The 24,080-nt window shown below is 30.2% G+C and overlaps 2 protein-coding genes across 2 annotated transcripts; one reads left to right on the top strand and one right to left on the bottom strand.

Annotated features, from left to right (window-relative positions):
- The first annotated feature begins 14,943 nt into the window (after positions 1-14,943).
- LOC126844012 (BTB/POZ domain-containing protein 9-like) lies at positions 14,944-19,968 on the top strand. The gene is made up of 11 exons (XM_050581855.1): positions 14,944-15,042; positions 15,528-15,630; positions 16,000-16,083; positions 17,571-17,700; positions 17,764-17,994; positions 18,063-18,333; positions 18,402-18,537; positions 18,692-18,921; positions 19,024-19,219; positions 19,340-19,526; positions 19,849-19,968. The coding sequence occupies exons 1-11, from the start codon at positions 14,997-14,999 to the stop codon at positions 19,891-19,893; spliced, it is 1,659 nt and encodes a 552-aa protein (XP_050437812.1). The 5' UTR covers positions 14,944-14,996; the 3' UTR covers positions 19,894-19,968.
- A 1,523-nt stretch (positions 19,969-21,491) lies between these two features.
- Positions 21,492-23,050, bottom strand: LOC126844016 (uncharacterized). The gene is made up of 4 exons (XM_050581859.1): positions 22,784-23,050; positions 22,421-22,483; positions 22,067-22,238; positions 21,492-21,737 (listed from the first exon to the last, which is right to left on the bottom strand). The coding sequence occupies exons 1-4, from the start codon at positions 22,901-22,903 to the stop codon at positions 21,598-21,600; spliced, it is 495 nt and encodes a 164-aa protein (XP_050437816.1). The 5' UTR covers positions 22,904-23,050; the 3' UTR covers positions 21,492-21,597.
- Between the last annotated feature and the right edge of the window lie 1,030 nt (positions 23,051-24,080).

Raw genomic sequence — 24,080 nt, 5'->3', positions numbered from 1 at the left:
GTTTTTGGAATCATGTTTTAAGATTTTTCTTTTTTTTCCATATTGATCAAAATTGTATTACAGATTTTTGAAAAATATGTTATATTATCGATCTGACTTAAACTGTTATATTTTCAGACCAAAAGCCACACAGAAAAAAGCAAAATTATGAACAGGTTTCCACCATTTCTATTGGCACTGCTCGGAAACGTTAGACTATTTATATTTTACAATTGTAGTATATAAAATAATGTTTTAAAAAAAGAATAACTTAAAAAAAGCACTTACAAACTATTTAAATATTTGTTTGGAATCATTCGAATCTTGAAAATAAATTGGTATGATATCAATAATAATATTATACGGTATAAAAAGAAATATGAAAATCTTTTTTTAAAGGTTTAAAATGCGCTTAGATACTAAAATCAATATCAGTATCATTTCAAGTCAGTTAACACTTTAACAAAATTTGGGTAAATATTTAAACTCTCTATGGAGAGAACTTGCAGAGGATAGAGAAAGATGGCGGCAAGTTTGTTTGCAGGGATGGTCTTGAAAGCCGTAACCCACAAGAAGAAGAAGAAGAGAAATGTTTAAACCAAGCATCGAATCTCACCCGATCCACTCAAGTAGGATGCTATTTTGGAAACTGGCATGAACTATGTATTAGTTTGAATTTTCAATATTAAAACCATGAAGTTTACCAAGGAAGTCCTATGGTAAAAGCTTTGAATATTCTGGCTAGAGATATCTCTAAAATAAAAACTTAAAGTACACCGTTAACGGTCCAAGGAGACCATAATTTGTTATTCTGTGTTCATCTTAAGTGAATTAATTATTTCTTGTATTTTTGTTTTTCTTTTAAAAGCAATGTGTATTTATTTTGGATACAAGTACACTGTACGTTTTTATCATAAGCTTTTAAGAGGTCGCCAGCACGTCGCTGGTAGTTATATCACAAAATAACCACACACAGACGGTCAATGAGAATTCAAGTATAAAACAAATACAAAAAAATGTAATGGAATATAACATTTGATAGACTTTTGCTCTTCACTGAACACCGTTTGAACTAACATTTAAAATCTAATATGTTATAAGAAATTCTAACCTGGTTATAACCCACTGGAACATCATTGTATCTGTGTTGAATTTTTTCGACTCCAACATAATTGGTTGGCTTCTATAATTGTGAACACACCACTCAGGATCTTCCGCAATCACCGTATCATCTTCTAATTTTAAAAATTATATTACATTTTATTAAAAACTCTTTTGTTTGAAAATTACACTAATTTACATACATACTATTTCTAACGATCAATATTTATAATAAGAACTACCATAGCAACAAGAATAATAAGTACCCACATAGAAGAAAATATAGCATGATTAAGCTTTAATAAAGAAATTACAAATTTTACATAGCAACATCAGATAACGTATAGATACAAATCTGGTTTACACAAAAAAAAAATTTTAAGTTTTAATTTAGGCTTATATAACTAGTACAATATTGATAAAAATTAAGGAAACGACAAACAAAAAAAAAGAAAATTCCATATTATAGAATAGTAGAATACAGTTATTCGGATCCTAAACCGTTTAATAAATAGCGTTTGAATTTTGAACCAAAATTTAAGAACTTAATAAATTATATAAAGTTAAGAAAATCTAACCTCGTCGTAAGCGACTGGGCCATAGTTGTATCGGTGCTACATTATTTCACCGCCATACAGTACAATTGATTGGCCTCTTTAAGTGTGAAAACAAAACACTTCAAAATCTTCAGTTTCTAGAAAAAAAATGCACTTTAATTGTATCAAAAAACACATTCATTTGGTAGTTATATAATATCCAAACAACGAATGTTTACTATATAGCAATATCATAGCAACAACAATACATTTGAACCATATTATATATTGATCAGCAATATTGTCCCTACCCCGAATCTCAATTATTAAAAAAAACATTTAACTTATTTACTTGTACTCTATTATATTGAGAAGTTTGCTGCATTTTCCCTCGCAGCTGTTATGTATTATTATTGTTGTTATAACCTATTAGGAAGCCCTCTTGTTTTTTATTTAAAATACAAATGTTATGTATATAGTCTAATAACTAATGAATGTCACAAAAACCCTGCAGGGTATTAGCAAGTTGGGGAATGATTGTTGGAGGAAATAAATTGATTAAAATACAAGGATTTATAGAAAAGTGAAATAGTTAAGTATGCATTTTGGCACAATGGTTCTTTTCTGGAAGCTACATAAATAACTATTCTACATAACCGGATGAACATATTCAGAAATCCATGTACCTACTAAATAATTAAACAATGGGCATAGTTAAATATAAATATAAAAGTGAATTCTGAATAATTGTTCCACAAACTTGTAGAATTACATACAAATATTTTGTATAATTATATTAGAATATCTTTCTTATACACAACTTAACCAACCGAAAATACGACTTATGAAAACATACAAATTGTTAAACTAAATCGATAATATCGTCCAGTATAATAAAGTATAGCCTTTTATTGTTCAATAACTATATAAATAGCTAATATTATCATTTAAAAAATGTAAAATTAATATTAATTCAATACAGAACACAATATTATAAAATTTGCGTACCATCGAGTCTTTAGAACATGAACCATTTTCAGTTAATTCGATTTGGTAAGTATAAAACATTTTATTTAGGGAAAATCATTCACGCAGTAGAAACGTCACTTAGATTGTTTTTTAATAAAATTGTAACCAACAATGCTTACATAGCAACTTAGAAAAATAGTAGCTAATAGTTATTCCAATTGACAACGGTTAAAACAATTTATATATTCCCATAGAGTTACAGATTACAACATAGAGCCAAGTGCGACTGGAGGAATAAATATACATATTATAATTTGTATCATAAGATAATTGTCTTACTATGATTTTCTATGAATGTATTTACAGGTGAAGCTGCTTATTCTATTATTCTACAATGCGAAACTGAGAAGATATTGATTCCTAAAGGATGTTTGTCTCGTCTTAGCTTTTTGAGTTTTTTGGAGACATATTTTGTTTAGAAATTACAAGAAAAGAAATCCAGAAAAACTATTGTAACAATTGATTGCTTCTAAAATAAGAACTTACTACTGGTATCCTAAAAAAAAATCTAGCAACAATTCAAAATTAAAAACATGAACATTTTTCTTTATTTTTAAGTGGAATGAATGTGAAAATTTTAAATTTTTGGCCCGCACTTAAGTACTATCAAGGTGCAATCTTTGATCTATACGTTTGCTACATGAATAAGTCTGTTCAATTGTATTAAGTTATTAGTTTAATTTATAGCTTAAGTGGGGCAAAACATGGATGAAGTGAAATTGTAAATAAAAAAACGCTACACCGACCAATGGAATTTTTCAATCGCTAGCATTATTGTACTTAGGACGTTATAATACTTACATGGACATCATTATGCTGCAGAAAAAAATTAATTCGTTAAAAACTTAAAATGCACACCTTTCGTGTGTATTATGTGTGTGTATATATGTACATAGTATTTACAAAAACCACTAAAATGGCTTTTAACGCTATGAGGTTCTGCTTTTCTGTCCATTCTTTGGACAGGATATTGTATTATAGCCATTAGCCTGCACTGTAATCGTAGAGACCGACTATGTTCTTACTGCAAGAACAAAATAAAAAACAAATAACTTCTTGATTTTATAGTTTAATTTAATTTAGTTTTGTTATACAAAAAAAAAAAAATAGAATTCAAAGAATATTATATAAAAATCAAATTTTGCGAGTAAAATTATTTAATTTATAATTATATTATAAAAATTTAGTAATATATAAGTAAGTTTTTTGTGGTCGGCATCGAAGGAGTGGCTTAGATGGAGAGTTTGGTTAGGGTCTACCTAACTCGAGAAAGTGACCCGTTTATTCTTTTTTTTGGGGTTTTTTTGGGCTTTCCGTGCCCCTCAAACACTATTAGAAAGATATGTGATTTCTAATTTGTTAAATCATTATATCAGCAGCGCGTGACAAATGTATACATAAAAATGGCAGACGGTAATATTCGAGTTCCAAAGACGCTCTAAACTTCAACACTGGTTAGTTCGTTTCCAGGAAGATATTGGTTTTAATAATATATTGTTACAATAAGTACATTTTGTTTGATTGCTAAATTCAAAGATGTTTAGTTTTAATTTTGTGCCAAAAAAAAAAATTAGCTACTAAGAAAATCTGCCACTGACCAATACATTGTTCTTACTAAATGATAACTAAAGATATGGAAGCAAATTACCTTGAAGAATTACACAGTAGTTGTTCGACCACCCCGAATAAACTGGACAGCAGAAACGATGGAAATACACCCAAGTAATATAATTTTAATCCTCATTTTTATTATTATAAAATATAATTAAATCAAAAAACCCAGCTTATTACTATTACTAGTCACTATTTGACTAGTAGACTTAAAATGTTTACATTTCAAGTATTTAGCGAAAATTGGTACACCATTATTATTGCTTAGAATTATTTTTTACAAATAATTATTACACTTATTGTCTACATTTTTATTTTATTTATTATCATCTGTTATTTTAAATTATTTTTTAGCTTTTCTTTTGCAAAACTATTGAATATCGGTGTACAAATAATAATGGATCTTTTGAAAATTTCGAATGATTTATAAGATATTTTTAAAATCTGCAGAATTACTTCTACTACTAACTTCTACTATTGTGTTTGGAATAGGGATGTTTTTCAGTATACTTAAATACAAAACGAATTTCGACAACAGGTTTTTGAAAAAAATTGTACATGTTATACTAATTTTCAGACTTAAAATTTTAAAACTACAGCTTAAAATGTTTGGTTTTCATTATTTTTATCCTTTGATATTGTCGTATTTCTAATCGTGCATTTAGAAGTTTACATTTATTTTATTATTAGAAGTACCTTACAAATAATAATCATTACAGTTTGCCTTAAGGCGCGTTTACACGGTGACAGTACTGTCATGATAGCACTGTTGTATAGTAATGCGACAGCTACTGTCACATGAGGATGAGTGTTTTCACGGTGACAGTAATTATTGTGTTAGTTTATTATTATTATTAGTTATCACTTGTTTTAATATTACAATTTTATTATAATTTTGAACATCGAAAAATCATGTCCGAAAATGTTGTACGTTCGATGATAAGAGTGATCGGAGAAATGATATTATTAAAACATAAAGAAGAACGTCGAGTAAAAAAAAAGAAACAATGGGTCAGAAAATGGATTCAAAGGAGGAATAACTTGGGTGTTACAAATACATTAATTAGAGAACTTGCAATTGAGGTTCCCAAAAGTTTTCATAACTTTTTAAGAATGAATGAAGAAATGTTTGATACATTACTTAATAAAGTAAGTTTAAATTTGTTTTCAATATTATTTTCATATAATAGTATCGGTGTCAGATTATATTCATTTATTTTTCATAGGTTACTAAAAAGATCCAAAAAGAAAATACAACAATGAGGAATGCTCTCCCAGCAAATTTAAAATTACAAGTCGCTTGTAGATTTTTAGCTACAGGTGATTCACTTGCGTCTCTATAATATTTTACAGAGTACCAAAATCTACCATAAGTAAATTCCTACCGGATGTTTTTGACGCTATTTATGATGCATTGCAGGATTATATCATGGTAAGAATATAAATATAAAAAAATAAAAAAAAATATTAAGAATTAATCTTTATTATAACCTTTATAAGCATTATTCTTTATAACAATGAAAACTTAAACAAATTTAAAACAAAAAATAAAATAAAATGCTTTTTATTTCAATAAAAAACATACTTTATATTTAGAACAACTTGGTCATTTTTCAACTTAAAAAAAAATTAAATACTTTCAATTTCAAAGAACAAAAAAAATAACAATACAAATTTAGAAACGTACTTTACCTTACACAAAGAAATTAAATACCTTTAATTTCAACAAAAAAAAATAGTTATAACATAATGATTGAGAATTATTTTTTTGTATATTGTCGTTTGAATAATTCTCCCAATTTGCATAGTAGTTATATAGTGATTGTTGTTGTTCTATATTTACTGCATTCAAGGATACTTTTTCATATTGAGGTTCAGGAGGTATGGGCTTAGAACCACTTTCTGTGTAAGGCGATGCAAGCGATAGAGCTGTAGATGAGTTACTAATATGCTTAAGTCGTGCCTCATTTACTTTAATTTGAAATTCTTGCTGAGGTTAATTTCTATTAAATACGATTTTTTCTTGTTTTAAATATAACCAAACAGTATTGATTTTACACGTTTTTGTATATTGTTGTCACTTATATTGTAATCATATATAGTTAATTTGTTAGGCAACCGATTAAATATTGATTGTATTCTGAAATAGGTCTTTTTACAAAGCAAGTTTGGTTACGTTATTTTATTACTGAATAATATATTGTATGTTGAGTGTTAAATAGATGATGAAAATTATATTATTATATAATTTAAATATTTCATTTTAAACTCTTTCGATACGACTAAAGTCTGGACTAACTGAGTTCTCGAAATATACGAAATGGCACTTGACCGATTGTTTTATGTCGTAAGTATACATATTTGAAATAACGCACACCAAAGTTACTCAAATTTTGCTGTTATTTTTGAAAAAATTCACACAACCCCTTACGCTTTTTAATTGAAAAAAAAATATCCTAAAATAATAGTGTTTCGACTACGTACATGTTATTCCAAATAGTAGCCTCAAAAGTTTTAAATAGTTTATCTTTTAGTTTTTTTATATTAATTGTTGTGGGTAGTTTTTTAATTAACTAGAGTGTAGGTACTATTTTAAGAGTGTAAATAAAATATGGACATTTTCAAAAATTTGTAATCAACTGTTTTGTTCTTAATAACATGAATTTCCACATTCTCCATTTACTGTTTTTTATGTAATATTTTTCATTTTGTTTAGTTTTGCGTTAATTTAAAGGGATAAAATTACTTTTAAGTATCATAATAATTTCCAAACACCTATTGTACCAACTGTACTATCTTATAAAATCCCCAAAAATCAAATATTCGCGGATTATAGGTTTCGAGTACCGGACTGTTTTTTTTTAAATATAAATTCTTGTTGCTATGATTTATCTCAATATATATATATTTGTTACCTTAGTAAATATTCGTTATAAAAGCGGACTGTTTATTTACTTTGCTTTCTAACATAATATTATATTAATGTTGTGTTTGCTATTTTAAGTAAATTATTATATTTATTTCTCCGCTATTTTAGACATGCTATTGGCATACAAACACGGCCAAAGTGATGAATTGGACTCTTGAAATAAACTAATTGAAACGGGATGTATTTGTCAAGCTAGCAGTTACCCTCTACGAAGTGCACCTGATACAACTTAGGTTCATTGTCAGGTCAGATTTTTGTTTTACTTTATACTTTTTTGCAGTTTACTAAGATCCTGACAGAGTGAATTTAACATAAATGGCAGTATTGTACGTTATTAAATTACGTTAATTTTCTTTAAATTTTAAGTATTAACTGGAGTTTGTTTTGAAATTGTAGGTAGTCGTGCAAGAGAATAATCTCAAACTAGTATTAGTACTAGTATATAATTGGGTTGAATAAATCCACACAATTAAATAATTAGACAACACTGAGTTTCTCAACTTTGACCCTCGATGACTTATTTTCTTTAATTACCTCAGCCTCGGTTAATTATTGGGTAAAGACAGTAAATCCTGTTTAGAAATAAGGACATCATTTTCTTTTATCCTGAACTTGGATTGATTAACGAAGCGATTAAAGCCGAAAGAATTTTATTTCCCGAGGTTTTTAATTATTCTGCCACTTTCATAAATTTATGTTAAGTTTCCATTTAACGGGACTTTACGCTACCAGCTATTAAGCATATTGTATAGGCAATTTGTTATCGAAGCTTCACATTTAAGGTACAATTTGGAAGTACTCGTATATGAACTCAACAAAAAATTATCGATTTTGGTATTTAATTTGTTTCACACATTTTTAATGCGCCCTAATGAACGCTAGTATTGTAAATATTTAATTTTTAATTCGATAATTAGAAAAATATAGAACTACCAGCTACATTCTAGCCTTTTATCTTATTTGGTTGTATTGGTTGCTTGGAATTCCGCCATGGCCATTAAGTATTGGCTAACAATATTATACACACAATACACAATACAAATATTACAACTTACTGAAGTTAACAGAAAAAACACAATTAACAGTCATTCAATTAACATAATTCTATCTCTTTTAATTTTTATCATTACATAATGAATGTACATTTTACAAATTTCTATAATAGTTATATAAGTATTATTTAAACGTAACGTCGTAGAAAAATATAAAACTACCAGCTACTTTCTAAAGTCAAGTTGGTGGTCTAGGTGCCCAAAATGTTTGCACCGCATGCACACATGCATCTTCTTTTCCGCCTCTGCCACCTGGACTAGGCTACTATGTATAGCTTGTCTTGTTGCTCCCATGACCTCTTCGACTGGACCTTCGTGAACTTCCATGACCTCGTCCACTTTGTGTTCTTCTCCTATAACTTGTCTTGTTGTGACCGCTCCGGTTAGTCCAAGGCCAAACGCAATAAGTAGTCCATTTATCGTTAATAATTGCATTAATCTAAAGAATACTTCAATTAACTCAAGAATACTTGAACTATACTAAGGTCTGGGCAATTCAGCTAACAGTTGATAATTCGATAATATGATCTATATTTTAGTAAATACAAATTACACATATTAAGGGTTTTGTACGAGTCTATATAGGCGAAGATTTTATAGGGCTATTCACTTTTGAATAAATTATAAACGCAAAATAAAACCGCAGGCAGTTCATTGGTCAGGTATGTTGAAAGACATACCGTCCGTTGCGCGCTTATTAATTTGTTCGATTTGTGATTTTTCGCCTATAAAAAACAAGCGCTGTACACATCCGGTCGTTTATGTTGAAAAACATACAACCGTTGTAAGCACGCGACAAAAGCTAACAAATTCCTTCGAAGCCAAAAAATGTTCTATTAACTTGACATCGAAATTCAAATAAGTGTTAAAACGACTAGTTTTCACGGAGACAACTTAAAAAAGCTAGTACAGTGGGGTCGGGGCATAGTGGGGACGGAGAGGTCGCAGGTCTACAGATTTTATTTAAACTATTTTTGTACATTGCACAAATAATTCGAGTAACAATATTTTGTCAAAGCTTTGCTTAAAGCCCTCGTTTCTGAAAATTCATTGTAGACAGACCATGAACCTTTTTGCTTAAATTTCTCATGAACTTAATTTTAGTTCTCAAACCTCTAACATTTTGATAAAAAACCAACAAAAACATTTTTTTACAGATATCATTACGTTTATACAGTTGTTTACACAAAAGGTATTATAATTTTTACAATATAAACAGAAATAATTACTATTAGGTTTGACGGACGAAGAGAATTTTTGTTTCTCGGAGCGCCATTTACATATTTGTTTAGATCATGATCATCTTCTCGACTCACCTCTGAGTCTCAATTCTTTATTTTTCGTTTTTTTTTCAAGCGGATTCCGACGACACGAATTTTGTTCCTTATTTCTGCTCGATTCATTTGACATATGAGTCGGTTGTTTTGACCGTTCCTTTGGGTAACCTGGGTAACCGGAGCACATTTTTTTAATTGTTCTATAATATAATCAAAAGTTTGCCCTCGGTTGTAAATGTTCGGGACAAACAAATGGAAATTGTCCTCCGTTATTACATTCCAATCCGCAGTGGCGGTTGAAGAGGAAGCCGCAGGCTCAGAATGCGTTGACGTGGTTTTGGCCGGTTCAGGTGCGGAGTCCGACTGTTTTGGAAAAAAAAACATTATTATATTAACATTTTGAGGGATGGGGTTTTTATTATTAGTTTCTATTTTAAACGTTGTGAATACAACATATATGCCTCGCCTTCATTCCCACCCGCAACCCCAACCCTCATCTCTTACTCCCTATCTCCTTGATTTATCTTATATCTCTCTTATCAGACAAATCAGCTGATTTTTTCGTTATGATAAACGGTGTCGGTGTTTGGTTAATTCCCAGTTAAGTTATCAAACGAGTCTTCGAAGGTAAGTGTTGCTGACATTGAAACAGATTAAAAATCATTAGATCAAACCAAGGCGGTAATTAATGGTTAGTGCAGAAATTATGGATCGACAATCCAGATTGAAAAATGTTTTACTATTTAATCTACCCGAATCTATTACCAACCCTTCCGATGATAATACATCGATTCAAGACATTTTTAATCACCTGGGACTCCGAACTCAACCTAAACATATTTCTCGCTTAGATGCCTTGTGACTTGTACCAAAGGCCACCCAGTAAACCGAGACAAAGTCCAGTGCCAAATGGAAAGACTAGCTTTTTCACACAAAAATTCAGCTAATTTTAATTTAAACAAAAATATTGCACAAGCACTCTATAAAAAAATCGAACAATCATAATGAATATCTTAAATTTTCCTCACTTCGTACACAATGCAATAGTCAAAGTAAAATCGATTACTCAAATTATTTATATTTCACTCAACACTCTTTAAAACCCTAAATATATTCCAAACATAAGATATGAACTCTTGTCTCCTCCACAAGCATCGGGCTTTTGGAGACAAACTTTTTCCTTTATGTATTGTAAATTATGTATATTCTGTTTGGAAATAACAAATAAATCATCATCAAATCAAATCAAATCTTAATTACTAAAAAAACTCAAAAAGATAAATAACTGAAATTAACACGTATAAAATTATAAACTATAAAATAGATATATAAATAAATAGAAACAGAAAAAAGTGCCTGCAACACACGTATCTAGCTCTAAAGGTGAATTTCCAGACTACTTAGCCAATCTTGTGCCTCACTGTTAGGGGGCATACCTCTGCAACGTGTTTGGTGGTTTGTACCTGTCTACACTTGCACAGTGGTGTATCTACCATCTTCCAATTATTATAAAGGAAATTACATTTCCCCTGTTCTGTTCTGATCCGGTTTAGAGCGGTCAACCAAACGAGTTGAAATCCTGGGCCTCTCTGAGTCGGATCGTTGACGAGGAGGCTATTAACCACGTTTTCATCTCTCCAAATTTTCTTTCAAAAATCCTCCGGATTATCTGTTGTGCTGTCGATAGACCAAATAGTGCGAAGGACATTTGCCCTACACTCCCAGCTTGTTCAGGCTAGCTTACTGATAATATTGTTTCTTGTTTTTTACTCCTTCTAAATGTTGTTTGAAGGTCAAAGTCCTGTCTAACTTTAATCCCAAGTATTTCGGGGCGTCTTCTCATTGTATATTAACTCCCTGAGCCTCTAAGTTTTTGTTAGGTCGAGGAAACCCGCCTCTGATTTTATTCCCTTCGGTTTGTTTTTGAACTCTTGTTAACAGTACTCTATCAGACAATTTATACACCGCTGATAATAATGATATCGGTCTATAATTATTCTTTGGGTCATTATCTGGTTTACTCAGGGCGGCCGAGGTACGGGGCAATTACAGAAACCACGCTGCCAGAGTTAAGCTTAATGACATGGCGGCATTAGTAATAATCTATATAAATATATAAAATTCTCTTGTCACAGTGTTTGTAACAAAACTCCTCCGAAACGGCTTGACCGATTCTTATGAAATTTTGAGTGTATATTCAGTAGGTCTGAGAATAGAACTATTTTTCATACCCCTGAGTGATAACGGTGGTCCAGCCAAAATTTTTTTTATTTATTATGATTATGGATAGTATTAATAGTTATGAAAAATGACACCGTAGGTCTATCTACATCGCCTATCACCATCGGCGGTAACACCACCGGCCTACTGCGCCGGCGCCCAACACCGCCGCTCCTCCAGCCACTATCTTCCAGTTAACGTACTCTTTCATTATACTGAAAATTAAACTGACGTATCTGAGTTCTGACTTCTGAGTATCAACTGTTAGATATCGACAATTTCACAAAATGATCAATACACAATCAATATTTACCTCAACTACAATTTGATGCCACAGTAACATCGTACAAGTTTTTTTCAGTCGGAAGTCGAAATTAAAGAGGATATCTTATGAAACTAAAAAAGAACCGTATACATTTAACTAGTTTTTCAAATTAAATATAATCCCATGTACGTCCAAATACGAAAATGAAAAAAGTTTATAGCACACATAAAATCTCTACAGACAAGATAGCTTAACGACGAAGCTACGCAGGGCCGTATTTAGGAGAGGACAACGGGGGGCTGTTGCCCCGGGCGGCTAAATTTTTTTATATTGCATTAAATTTGTATTATATTATAATAAGGCTTTTTTTTTTTTTGTTGCCCCGGGGTGACAAATTCCTAAATACGGCCTGAAGCTACGACTGTACTTGAATATTGGTTAAACACTACAGGTGTAAAAATAAGTGAAAATTATGATTCAAAAGCTGGTTTCACAAAGAAAAAATACCAACGACACAATATTACAACTAGAACATTACCTAGAATCCTACCAACAGTATCGAGATTTGTCAAAAACATATCAAGACTCTCAAAAACTAACTTTGGGCTTAAATATCCACGCATACTGGTTAGCCATTAACCAAACGTCATTAAAAGAAAACCACAAACTGGTACTTTTTATAACTGTAGAGTAAATTGTTTGTTTTTAGATTACTTGCGCAACAAACAGATTTTAGAGATCCGTATGAAAAAAATCGATGCTATATAAAAATCGTTTGATAACAATAAATCAATTTTATTGGAAATACGCTTGATTTTGTTGAAAGATCTAAGCAAAATATTCCACAGAAGGCTGTGGAAACCACGACAAGAGATCATGTAAATCTCAACGGTATAATTAATTCCAAGTAAGTTCAAACGTTACTGAACAGTGTACATTGCAAATTAAATGCAAAATATTGTTGTACAAAATTTGTGTACATATTTAAACAGTTTTACAAATATTGCGTTGTAAAAAAATAGACTAAAGAGCATATTCAATTTTATCACTTTTTTTATAATAATTCCTCTAGACCTGTGACCTCTCCGTCCCCTCGTTGCTTTGATTCCATTATACCTATACTCTACTGTACTAGTCCCCTTGTATAAAATCACTTTCAAATTAACGCTTTGATGCTCATTTGTAAATACAGAACCTCAATTTAATACTTTCTAACTTTGCTGGTTTATACTGTACTTGGTCTGGACTGTGCTGGCTTGAAAATACTAACTACCGATTTGCATCGAAGCGTTTTTTCGAAAGTGATTTTATCACTTTCAGATTTAAAAATTCCTCTAAACCTGTGACCTCCCCGTCCCCACTATGCCCCGACCCCACTGTACTGTTTTTTTTTCTTCATTTGGTGTTTTGTTTTCAGTAAACTATTAAAATTAAAAAATGGTTATTTTGTTTTCGAGAAGATATAATCACAGACTATATGAATACAAATAACTCACTATTTTTTTAGGCCAAAGAACAACAGAATATTTTTAAAAAGACTCTAAATATTAGTCAACAGCTGGGTACTGTTTATTTAGCAGTTAGTGTGAGGAATGGTAAATAAATTCAAAAAAGCATAGTTGATTTTTGGCTTAAAATTAAAATGTGTTTAAATGCTGGTAAGCTCAATCCGCTCATTTCAAAAATCATAATATGATATACATCTTTATTCATCCCGTCTAATGCTTATTCGTATGTGATTTATAGTATAAAACCTGTAGGTATGTAAGCAAAATTGAACAAGTACACAATATATACTACTGAAACCAGCTTCAGATAATATTAATCAATATACATTATAAACATATTGTAACTATTGATAGGCTCCTTAAAATAACACCACGCACGATGAAGTACCGTCAGCTTACCTGGAAAAATTACTAATGTTATTAAGATGTGTAATAGCCTGGTTAAGGCGAAGTCATGTGAAAAACAGTTCCCCCTCATTGGAAAAAATAGCTTGGTTAAAAATGTATTATAGAACACTTAAACTTTAACACATTCAATAAATATCAATAGTTTTGATTCTAAATCACAGTTAGTATCTTGGTATAATTTTTGTATTTACCTCAAAATATGTATTATGGTATTTCAAAGTCACACATTTTTAGCTTCGATGCGATAACTGAGAAGTTACTTTATAGATCAGAAATTATACCTGAAAGGTACTTTATTGGGCCAAAAATTAAAAAAAAGTCACCCCTTCCCATTTTAAGAATTTTTCTTTAAACATAGTATTATTGGTAAACTTTAACAAACCAAAAAAATATCATAAACCCTTTCCCTAGAAGGGATAACATTTTTTTCTTTATTACACTTTTTAGAGATTTAGATCTGAAAATTAGACCGAAGATCTAAAACGGAACTATAACATATTATACAATTTTCTCAAAAATCTGAAGTCAAATTTTTTTTTTTTATTAAGGAAAAACACCAAAAATAGGGTAAATGTGTACACTTTAGCCGTAGTCAGTTTGGTAATGAAAATATTTTCATTATATTGTTAGTTACGATACACGGGTAACTATGACAGTAAATTTTTATAGACAGACAATCAACCCTTATCGTATCCACCCTGCACGAGACTAAATATTAAATTTTAAGTACATTATTGCTGGTCCCACGATATCTTCTAGACCAGTAATATTGTTATAGTATAAAAACCTGTAGGTATACAAAACAAATTGAACACGGGCATAATTTATAGCACCGATATCGGTTTCAGACCTTCTGGGCAATATTAAACAATAAGTTAACAACAACATGTATATACGTCTACTTAAAAAACTGTACAAATTGTGTACACAGATTTTCGTTATTAACTTTTGTATGGACAAATATGGTACGCCACTATGATAAAATTACATATTCCAATTGGCTTTCAACCTCTAATGGCATAGTTTTCTTCATAGTGTTCAACATCTGAGATATTATATTCACACAAAATTTAGCACGAAGATGATATTTTATTTTTTAGTCATTATTTGTTTATGGACAAGTCCAGGTACATAATATGTTTTAAAAATATGTTTATAATTTTGTTTCTTTGAAACGATTGATCGCAGCAATCACTAAGCGTTATTATTACTGAAGATTTACATATAATACCTTTATGACTTTTGAAAATCTTTTAGACAATGCTAGTATTACACTGAAGCAAAAACTAGAACAATAACTACAGCAAAATAAATAGTTTATGATCAACTAAAGTGGTTCTAAACTACAGTTGATTTTCCATAATTTAAGTGTAATTTTTGGTTTAGCCGAAATATGTATGTATTTAAGTTTTCTCAAATTTGTTTCTTGCATTTACATAGGTAACATGTTATTTATTTGAACAGACTAACGCAAACTAAGTGTTAGTCACTAAACATCAATTAAAGACCCTTTTTTAAAAAAAAAAAAAATGTAAAATCGGCTGGCTGGATAGTACACCGTATCATACTTACTTGTCCGCAAAATCAGTTTATTTTTTTTGATATTTTTTAGCATGTTATTGTACTTTAGAGTCATCTTCGTCTACACCCAAACAGCAAATCGATTACGGTCACCTCTTGGTCAAAGACATTAGCACTCTGCGTCTAAATGACAGGTATGTAGATGTTACCACCTATTGACTTTGTTATTTTTATTACTGGTTTATTTTTCTGGTATCATAAACAATTTATGATTATTTATAATATTGATTGAAATGGAAAAACCGGTTTCGACATTTCATTAACGCGATTCAAAGCTTTAAATTATTTTCGATGAGTATTTTAATAATTAATTATTTTTTTATTTATTTCAATTAAAATGTTTTAGCACATTAGGTACATGCTCTTACGAGTTAGTTATTTTTACATATTCGTAATCAGCATGCAAAGTAATATTGATTAAAAAAGTAGATTTGTTCCACATTTTATTTCCTACTTCGTAGGTATCTGTATAATAGCTGTTACTTTAATATATTTTATTTTAGGTATTCTGATGTTGTTTTAATTGTCGACGGAGAACGACTTCACGCCCATCGTGCTATTTTAGCTTCGCGCAGTACATATTTCAGGTATTTAGTTCTTGTTATTGAACATTTAGTTAGTATTAATTGATATTAATTGGTTTTTACAGTGATACAATTTCGAGTAGTATTAATTATTTTTAATAGCTACTGTTCATTGACATTTATGTAGCAATGGACAGCATAGAAAATACAATATCAATCTAAGTTTGAATCATTTTGATAACATTATTACTTTTGTGTCGTGTCGTATGAATAATTTTCTCAGAAAACAGAATAAACGTATTGGCACTTACTTGTTGACATTTATATTTTTTATTAATGTAATAACTATTAAATATATGAGCAAAAACGTACTTTACTCTACGTGAGAAACTATGTGATTGGCTGCTATGTATATGTAATCCCCACGTGTAATAAAATACCTAAATAATTCTAAAAATTACTATTTTTTTAAATATTATAATAATAACATGTTTTAATATTTATTTATTCAGACATGTTATGAGTCCGACTAATATTTATTAAAAGCGCGTCATTGCAAGCTATAGAATTTAATAAGTTAATATTAATGTCTAGTACCTAAGAATATTAGAAAATTAAATACAAAACAATATAATACTTTATTTTCGATCTTGTTACTATTTTTTTTTTTTTTTAATAATTTTTTTTATGTAATCCGGATCTCTAATGTCGGATTTAATTAATCTTTTAGAAAACTGGGGATCAACAATTTTTTGGTAATAGGCACTCAGTATAGAACCTAGAAAAATTAAAAAAATAATTTATGTACAGTAGAATACTAATACATTATTATAATAGTCAATTTACGTTTTAAGTCGTTCGGACATGTTGATATCCCAAAACAATTTATCAAAGTGGATTTCTTCAATATTAGTCCATTTTGGAGTAAAATTGTAAATGTTATAGGCCCATTCTAGGGGGCGACCTATAGTCTAATTTTTAAATCTTATTGTCTTATATTATATTTAACCTAAGTCGAAAAAAATACAATTTTTTTGGCCGATTTTGAAGGGAAAGGCCTGAACTATTGAAATGTGTGACGGTTTTTTTTTAAAGTGTTAAAATGTTAAAATTAAAAGATGTAAGAATAATAATTTAAGTTTTTGCCAGGGGAGTGGAGGGCACACGTGAATCATCAATGTTCCGGTTTTTTGGCGATGCATTTAAATAATTTTATTATTGTTATTTTAATTATTATTTATTTTTCAGCCCCCCCCCCCCACAAGTGTCAGCGTCACCCTTTTTTCCATTTTTGGTCTGCACAAGGGAGGGTACGCACAATGTTTAGATTATAACAATTAAAACATATTATTTATACCAACATTTTATAAGGTTAGGTTCCTGATTTTTTTGTTTTACTATTTAAATTGGTTTTGTAAAAAATGAGGTATAGTAGGTACTAAAACGTATTCTAACATATTATTAAGAACGCGTGTACCGTTGAGTTACTACTGTTTTTGTCGGGGACATTGATTTAATATGTTTGCACTGATACCGTGTATAATTTCTAGCAAATTATTCTTTGGAGGTTTTGAAGAAACCGATAAGCCCGAAGTGGAACTTGGTGATATATCATTAACATTTTTCAAAATAATCCTCGAGTATATTTACACCGGTCAGATTGATTTAAGCGTTCTAAAGGTGACGTATTATCCTTGATGCACCTTAACAGTGTTCCAATGTGTTATATATTTTATTTTTAAGGACGATGTTGTTTTGGGATTAATGGATATGACGATTTTCTTCGGTGTTCCCAACTTAGATTTTCCACTGACCGAGTATTTGCGAAGTAAAATTAATGTAAACCAAGTATGCACGTTGCTTACTGCGGCACAGCTATATGACCACGAAGAGTTCGAATCCGCTTCAATCGAATTTATTAGATCCAACGCCAGGGACGTATTGAAATCTGCAGATTTCCTGTCTTTGATGCCGGTAAGGACTAAAATCGACATTGCTCGTGTATTGGATGTGACCAGTTGTGAAACGAATTTTATTTTCAGCAAGCAATAGAAGACATTTTCAATTGTGACTCGGTTATAGCCAACGAAATAGATATATTTCGCGCGGTTATTCGCTGGATCGAGAACCGCGTTGACCTGGATGCTGATGTGAAAATCAAAGCGTTATCTGTCGTCAGATATCCGTTGATGAGTGACGATGAACTTGTCGAGGTTGGCAAATCACAAATGGTTAGTTCGGATACAATTTCGGAAGCCGTACGATTAAGAAACACGTGGCCACCAGATAGGATTCAATTTAGAGGACACCTAAGTACTATGCCTGCTGTGCAAATTATTCGACAAATTATGTTGGTCACAGTTATTTCATTGTTTTTTTAGAACCCAATGAGAATCTTATTCCTCAAGATTATTGGCGTTCGGTTACTTATGGCATTAACGGCCGTACTACGCTTCAGTTGAGTGAACCATCAAACATAAACCATATTAAAATGAAGATGTACGGTGATGATGTAGGGTATGTTTATCATTGCTTCTAACCGCAAATGGAATTTATTGAATAAAATTGTATTCGAATATTTCGCTATTTTTATTCCTAATAATTTTATTAATATTTTATCGGTGAAAATAAAATATATACAAACTTTTTTACCTTTTCTTTAATTCCATAGGGATTACAGTTATTACATTGAAGTTTCAATGGATAAGTGCGATTGGGTGCGTGTCGTAGATTATTCAGACTATATTTGTCGTTCAGTTCAACTTTTATGGTTTCATCCACGCTTAATGTCGTTTATTCGAATAGTTGGCTCGAAAATATTCAATAAGATATTCGAATTTTTCGAAGTCTCGTACAACACACAAGGACGGCACTTGGTAAACATTCGAAACGGATTTGTGGGTAAGATTACCCCCCTCCCCTCCCCCAAAATTCAAAATGTTTTTGAGTAACATAAAAACATAATATACATATTAACCTTGTGGATTTATTTCAATTGTTTAGCTCCTACGTACGATGTTGCTTCAACGTGTATGAACGCAACTGTACTTGAAGGTAAAAATCATAATCGGAGGTATTCCCTGCTTGATCATTATGTCAATGGAGACCTCGAACGGTATCACAGTTTTACATTTCACGAATTGGGCAAAGGTCGCATAGTGGTTCAACTCGCACAACCTTATATGCTTAGCTCGATGCGGTAATGGTTTTAAAGCACTTGACATTATTCAGTGGATATTTTCTTTAATACCTTCATTTCCGTTGTAAATATAGACTGTAATATTGATAGAATTATAGATATTATTGCTACAATTGACAGGATGCTGCTTTGGGGCGACGTTGACGTATACTACAGTTACACTATAGAAGCTTCTGTCAATAATGAAGATTGGACAGTGGTCGTAGATAAATTCAATGAGTTGACCCGATCGTGGCAGTTGTTGCAATTTCAGCCCATGCCCATAGTGTTCATCCGCATTACCGGCAATTTCAATACATTTGGCGACGTGAGTAAAATTATTATCAAAAGTGTTTTTAGCTTAGATGCGGAGCAGAGAAGGTAAATACATTTACTAAGAATTGAGTTTTTTTTTTGTGTCCGTATACACTATGACTTTGTTAATACTGGGCCGATTCCTTCCAAAAAAATACTCATTCGCCCTTGAGATGTGGAAAAACAAACAAAAAAAGTACCAGTTTTAGGTTTTAAGTTATTTTATCATTTTTTTTTTTTTTTTTTATAATACTATGCTTTGTCTCCACTATGTCCCGACGCCGCTGTACGGACTTTTTTTTTTTCATTTCTAATAACTCATTTTAACGCTGTAGGATTTTCGTTGTGTATGTTTGGAGGCTCCGGCTCAAGGAACATAAGATCCCAACCAAGGCATTGAAGTCAGCAACGAACCAGATGCATTGAACTCAAGCTCTGGACCTTTAAACCGAATTCGAAACCTAAGCACACTTTTGCTACTTCTGCGCTTATAATTATTGTAATCAAATTGTTTTTCTACTCTCTAAAAAGTAAAAAATAAAATAAACAAATGAATAACAACAATTATAAAACGTGAATCGACCAAGTTGCACTACTCAGTAGCCTATCTGGATCGGCTGATCGCCATTTCGTTTCGTCCAGCACGGCGTTGTCGATGATAATTTGTTTTATTTCATATTATTAAACGTGCCGCCAAAAGAGGAAATATAACGTTGTGAAAGTAGCAGCTTTGCAAAATATGTCTGGGTTGTCACTGTTTGTCCTTAGACCTCAAACGTTAGAATATATTATGTTCTTAATTGAACGTACTATACAAAAAGAGGCCACGGATATTGTGGAATTGAATTGGGAAAAAAGGATATATTTTCAAAATAAGCATAGCATATTTTGTTATTGTAATAGAATCACAGCAGATGTTCTTTGACTAGTTATTTTCAGACTTTAGTACTGTAATACTCATAAAAAACCAAATTCAGTAAAACAAAAAACTCCTTTTAACAGTTAAAAGAAATAATAGTAATAACAATTAACAATAAATTTATACGTAAACATGTATAAACTAGAAAAATAATTCAAGTAATATTTTAGTAAAATTTACAATAGTTTTCCCATGGTACCGTTTTCTTCTTTTAATTTTTATATAATCTAGGTGTAAATTATGAAAATATAGCAAGTTTTATTTTTATAATAGAATATCGCTTAGTTCAAAAAGTATTTTTAAAGTAAAATATTCAGTTGATTTTACTTATAATACTTCAAGGTCTTTTATACATTGACACATATTTTATAGTACAAAAAATCTGGGTACATAGGCCATTTCAAGTATTTTTATGTGAATTATTTAGGTAAGTAAGATACAACAAAAAAAACAATATAATTGACTGTGTGTTGTTGGCATACTTTATTGTTTATTATAATATACTAAAACATTTCATACGACAAAATTCAATGTATAAAATAAAACCTATACGTTAATATTGGAAACCCAAAATTAGCCCTCTAGTTAACGAGTCATACATTTTTTATTACATAATTATTACATTATGTCAAACTAATTGTATTTATTAAAACTATAATAGCCTTTAAATCCCTTTTTTAGTATACTAATTAATCATCTTAATATTGTTTTACCTGTTACTGTTGTGTTGATATTTTACTTAAATCACTATCATAGCTATTTTTTTGTCCCTTTCATTATATATCTAATTTACACTACTTTCGCATAATAATTACACGAGCTAACATTTTTTTTTTTTTGCTCTAAAAGTTGTATAAAGTTGTCCCGTTGTAGGCCATGTTTGGTGTTTTTTTTTAACCGACCATTTTATTGGATAAACCGTATGATAAATTATTATTACTTAAACTGGTGCAATTATAATAACACCCAAGCCACTTGTACTGTTCTCATTAACTTTATCAGACTTTATGCTTAAAAGGAAATAAAAGGTTCAATGGTTTTATATTTTGCATACATTTTATTATGTTCTCATACGATTGACTTATAACATTTTTTTAATTTAAACATTTTTAATAAAAGTTTTAACTATTTCAATAATTTTAAAATATAAAAAATTTTTAAAAAGTCAAGTTGTCATTTTTTTAAATGGCTTTTTTGCCGCTTCTTCTTTCTTCACTTCAGCACATTCTTGTAATGTCATGATTGAGTATTCTTTTTTGCAATAGTATTTTAAAAATACACCGTATTGTTCCAAACGTATTTCGTCTAAACAAAAAAAAAACATACAAATTTGAATTTAAACAGTTATAAAATGTTAATAGTTACACCTTATATGTATTACAAGATATTTTGTTTGACATTTTTTAAATCTTCCAGACATTAACTTTTAAAAACTTTAAAGGTGCATAAAATATTTGATAAAATTATAAGATTAATAATTTGTGTAAGTAAAAACCACAAGGTGAATATTTCATTTTATACAGATGTGAATGAAAATACTGTCTTAAAACTAACTTCTTTACAGTTTCACATCAAGGTAAAATAAAATATTAAGTAATTATATGTATATTATATATAATATTGTTAATGTTTACCTTTCATTTCCGCTGCTTTTGCATAACTCTCGAAATGTACATCGATGTCCACAAGATCTTCTACTAGACCACCCATATACAGGAATAATATTTTCAAAGTAATATAGCCATTAATTTCTTTTAGACTCTGGCTCGCCCAATTTAAACAATCGTTGTACGAATCTTCTATAATCTGAACATTTTTTATCGATACAAATGTTAATTTCATAAAAAATCCGAGTATAAAATTATAATAAGCATAGACTTGTTTTTTATTAAATTTTATTTGGCATACAATATGTATTACATTCGGAATTACAGATAACAATAATTAATTATTAAATAAAAAAAAATGATAATAATAGTATAAATTACCTTTTTTTCGTGTTCCAGTTCAGCACCAGTTTTCTCAGGTTGGTCCTGCCCGAATATTTTGGGCTAAAAAATAAATTTAAGTGAAACGTTTATTAAATTGAATGAATTCAACTCAAACGATTAGGTTACGGTTCTCATTTTTATCTAAAATAACAACATCAATACAAATTTTTAACAAACAATATCGAAAAAATATTTTTGTTGTAAATATTTATGACCAATGTTTTAATTGTAAGCCTTTAAGCGAAAAAAAAAAATTCTTTCATAAATAGGATTGGATGTATAGGAATACTTTAACTTTTATATTATAAACGATTCGGCATAATATAAACCTAATAGTTTTAAAATAGTTGTATAAATTACCTCAGTTTCAGCTGTTATGTGTGTAGGTTCAGCTAAATCTGCAGCTTCAGATTGATGCATTTCATTACACTTAGCAGCTACGATAGTAAAAAGCAACAATATAGAGAACTTTAAAAACATTGTATTTTTCTGAAATTAAGCTTTTAAGAAATTTTTACGTCTCTGACTGCCTGTTTTTTTTTTAAAGTTAACGCTTTGACAACTAAGGCATTTGCAAAAAAATACCTGTTTTATATAGAATTGAAAACGAATACATACAAAGGCAGATTCAAGAGGTGTCTGAAAGGATCTGAAACCCCTCCCGTATGTACTTAAGTTGTATGCATTAAATGTGTATTTTTTTTATCATTTAAAAATATGTTTACACAAGTTTAATATAAACAAGAATACTTGTTGTTGTGTATAAACCATACAAACAATCGACGTCTTTAATCCAAACCTTTGTTTTAGCGTTTTATTTAAAATGTACAGAAAATAAGTCACAATTTGCGTTAGCACTTTATCTATTTGATAATCTCCAACGCCATCAAATATCGAGACTATGAATATCTGGGCTACATTATGCATTCTAAATGGGTGGACAAAATATCAGTTATCTACTTCAGCATGTAGCAGTATTAATATATAAAACATATTCCTAACAGTTAATTCGATAAAATTTACTTCAGCATCTAGCAGTATACTTTTTATCCTCATAATCGAGATAACCTGCCTAAAACATGTTCCTAAATAATTATTCCTTATTCGGTTTAACCCTTCAAAAAACGAGTATGCCCTTTCTTTTTCTAGATTGGAGCATTTTTTTTTTTAATTCCATAAATTTTTTAGACAAAATACTAGTACAGTGGGGGGGTCAGCGTATAGTGGAGACGGAGTATGGACGGGATTAGGACATAAGTTTACAGGAATTACATTACCTAAAAGTAATAAAATCACTTTTAAATAAACGCTTTGATGCAAACGATGTTCAAACCAAGTATAGTAAAAGCCATTTCAGTAAGAAAGTATTAAATTGAAGTTTAGAGTCCATAGAATGTCATCAAAGCGTTTACTTGAAAATGATATTATCCGAATAAGCCAGCAGAGTGGGGTCAAGTCATAGTGTGGTCAAACCAAAGTGGAAACCGAGAGAGTACAGATCTACAGGAATTATTGTAACTGAACGTATTAATTTCACAGTTGAAAACTTTTATCGGTTTTTTTTTTGTTTTTCCCAATTTTAAGTGTGCAAATAAGTGTGAAAATTTTAAACTTTTACTACTCTTCAAAGGTACTCTTAATAGACAAAATTTTGTGA

This window comes from Adelges cooleyi, unplaced genomic scaffold (assembly GCF_023614345.1).
Source record: "Adelges cooleyi isolate 19-005CV unplaced genomic scaffold, UGA_ACOO_1.1 ACOO_flye_CR_arks_rails_tigmint_CR_PRNA_592, whole genome shotgun sequence".
Lineage (NCBI taxonomy): Eukaryota > Metazoa > Arthropoda > Insecta > Hemiptera > Adelgidae > Adelges > Adelges cooleyi.
The sequence above is the reverse complement of the archived record's forward strand: the minus strand, read 5'-3'. Positions and strand labels throughout refer to the sequence as shown.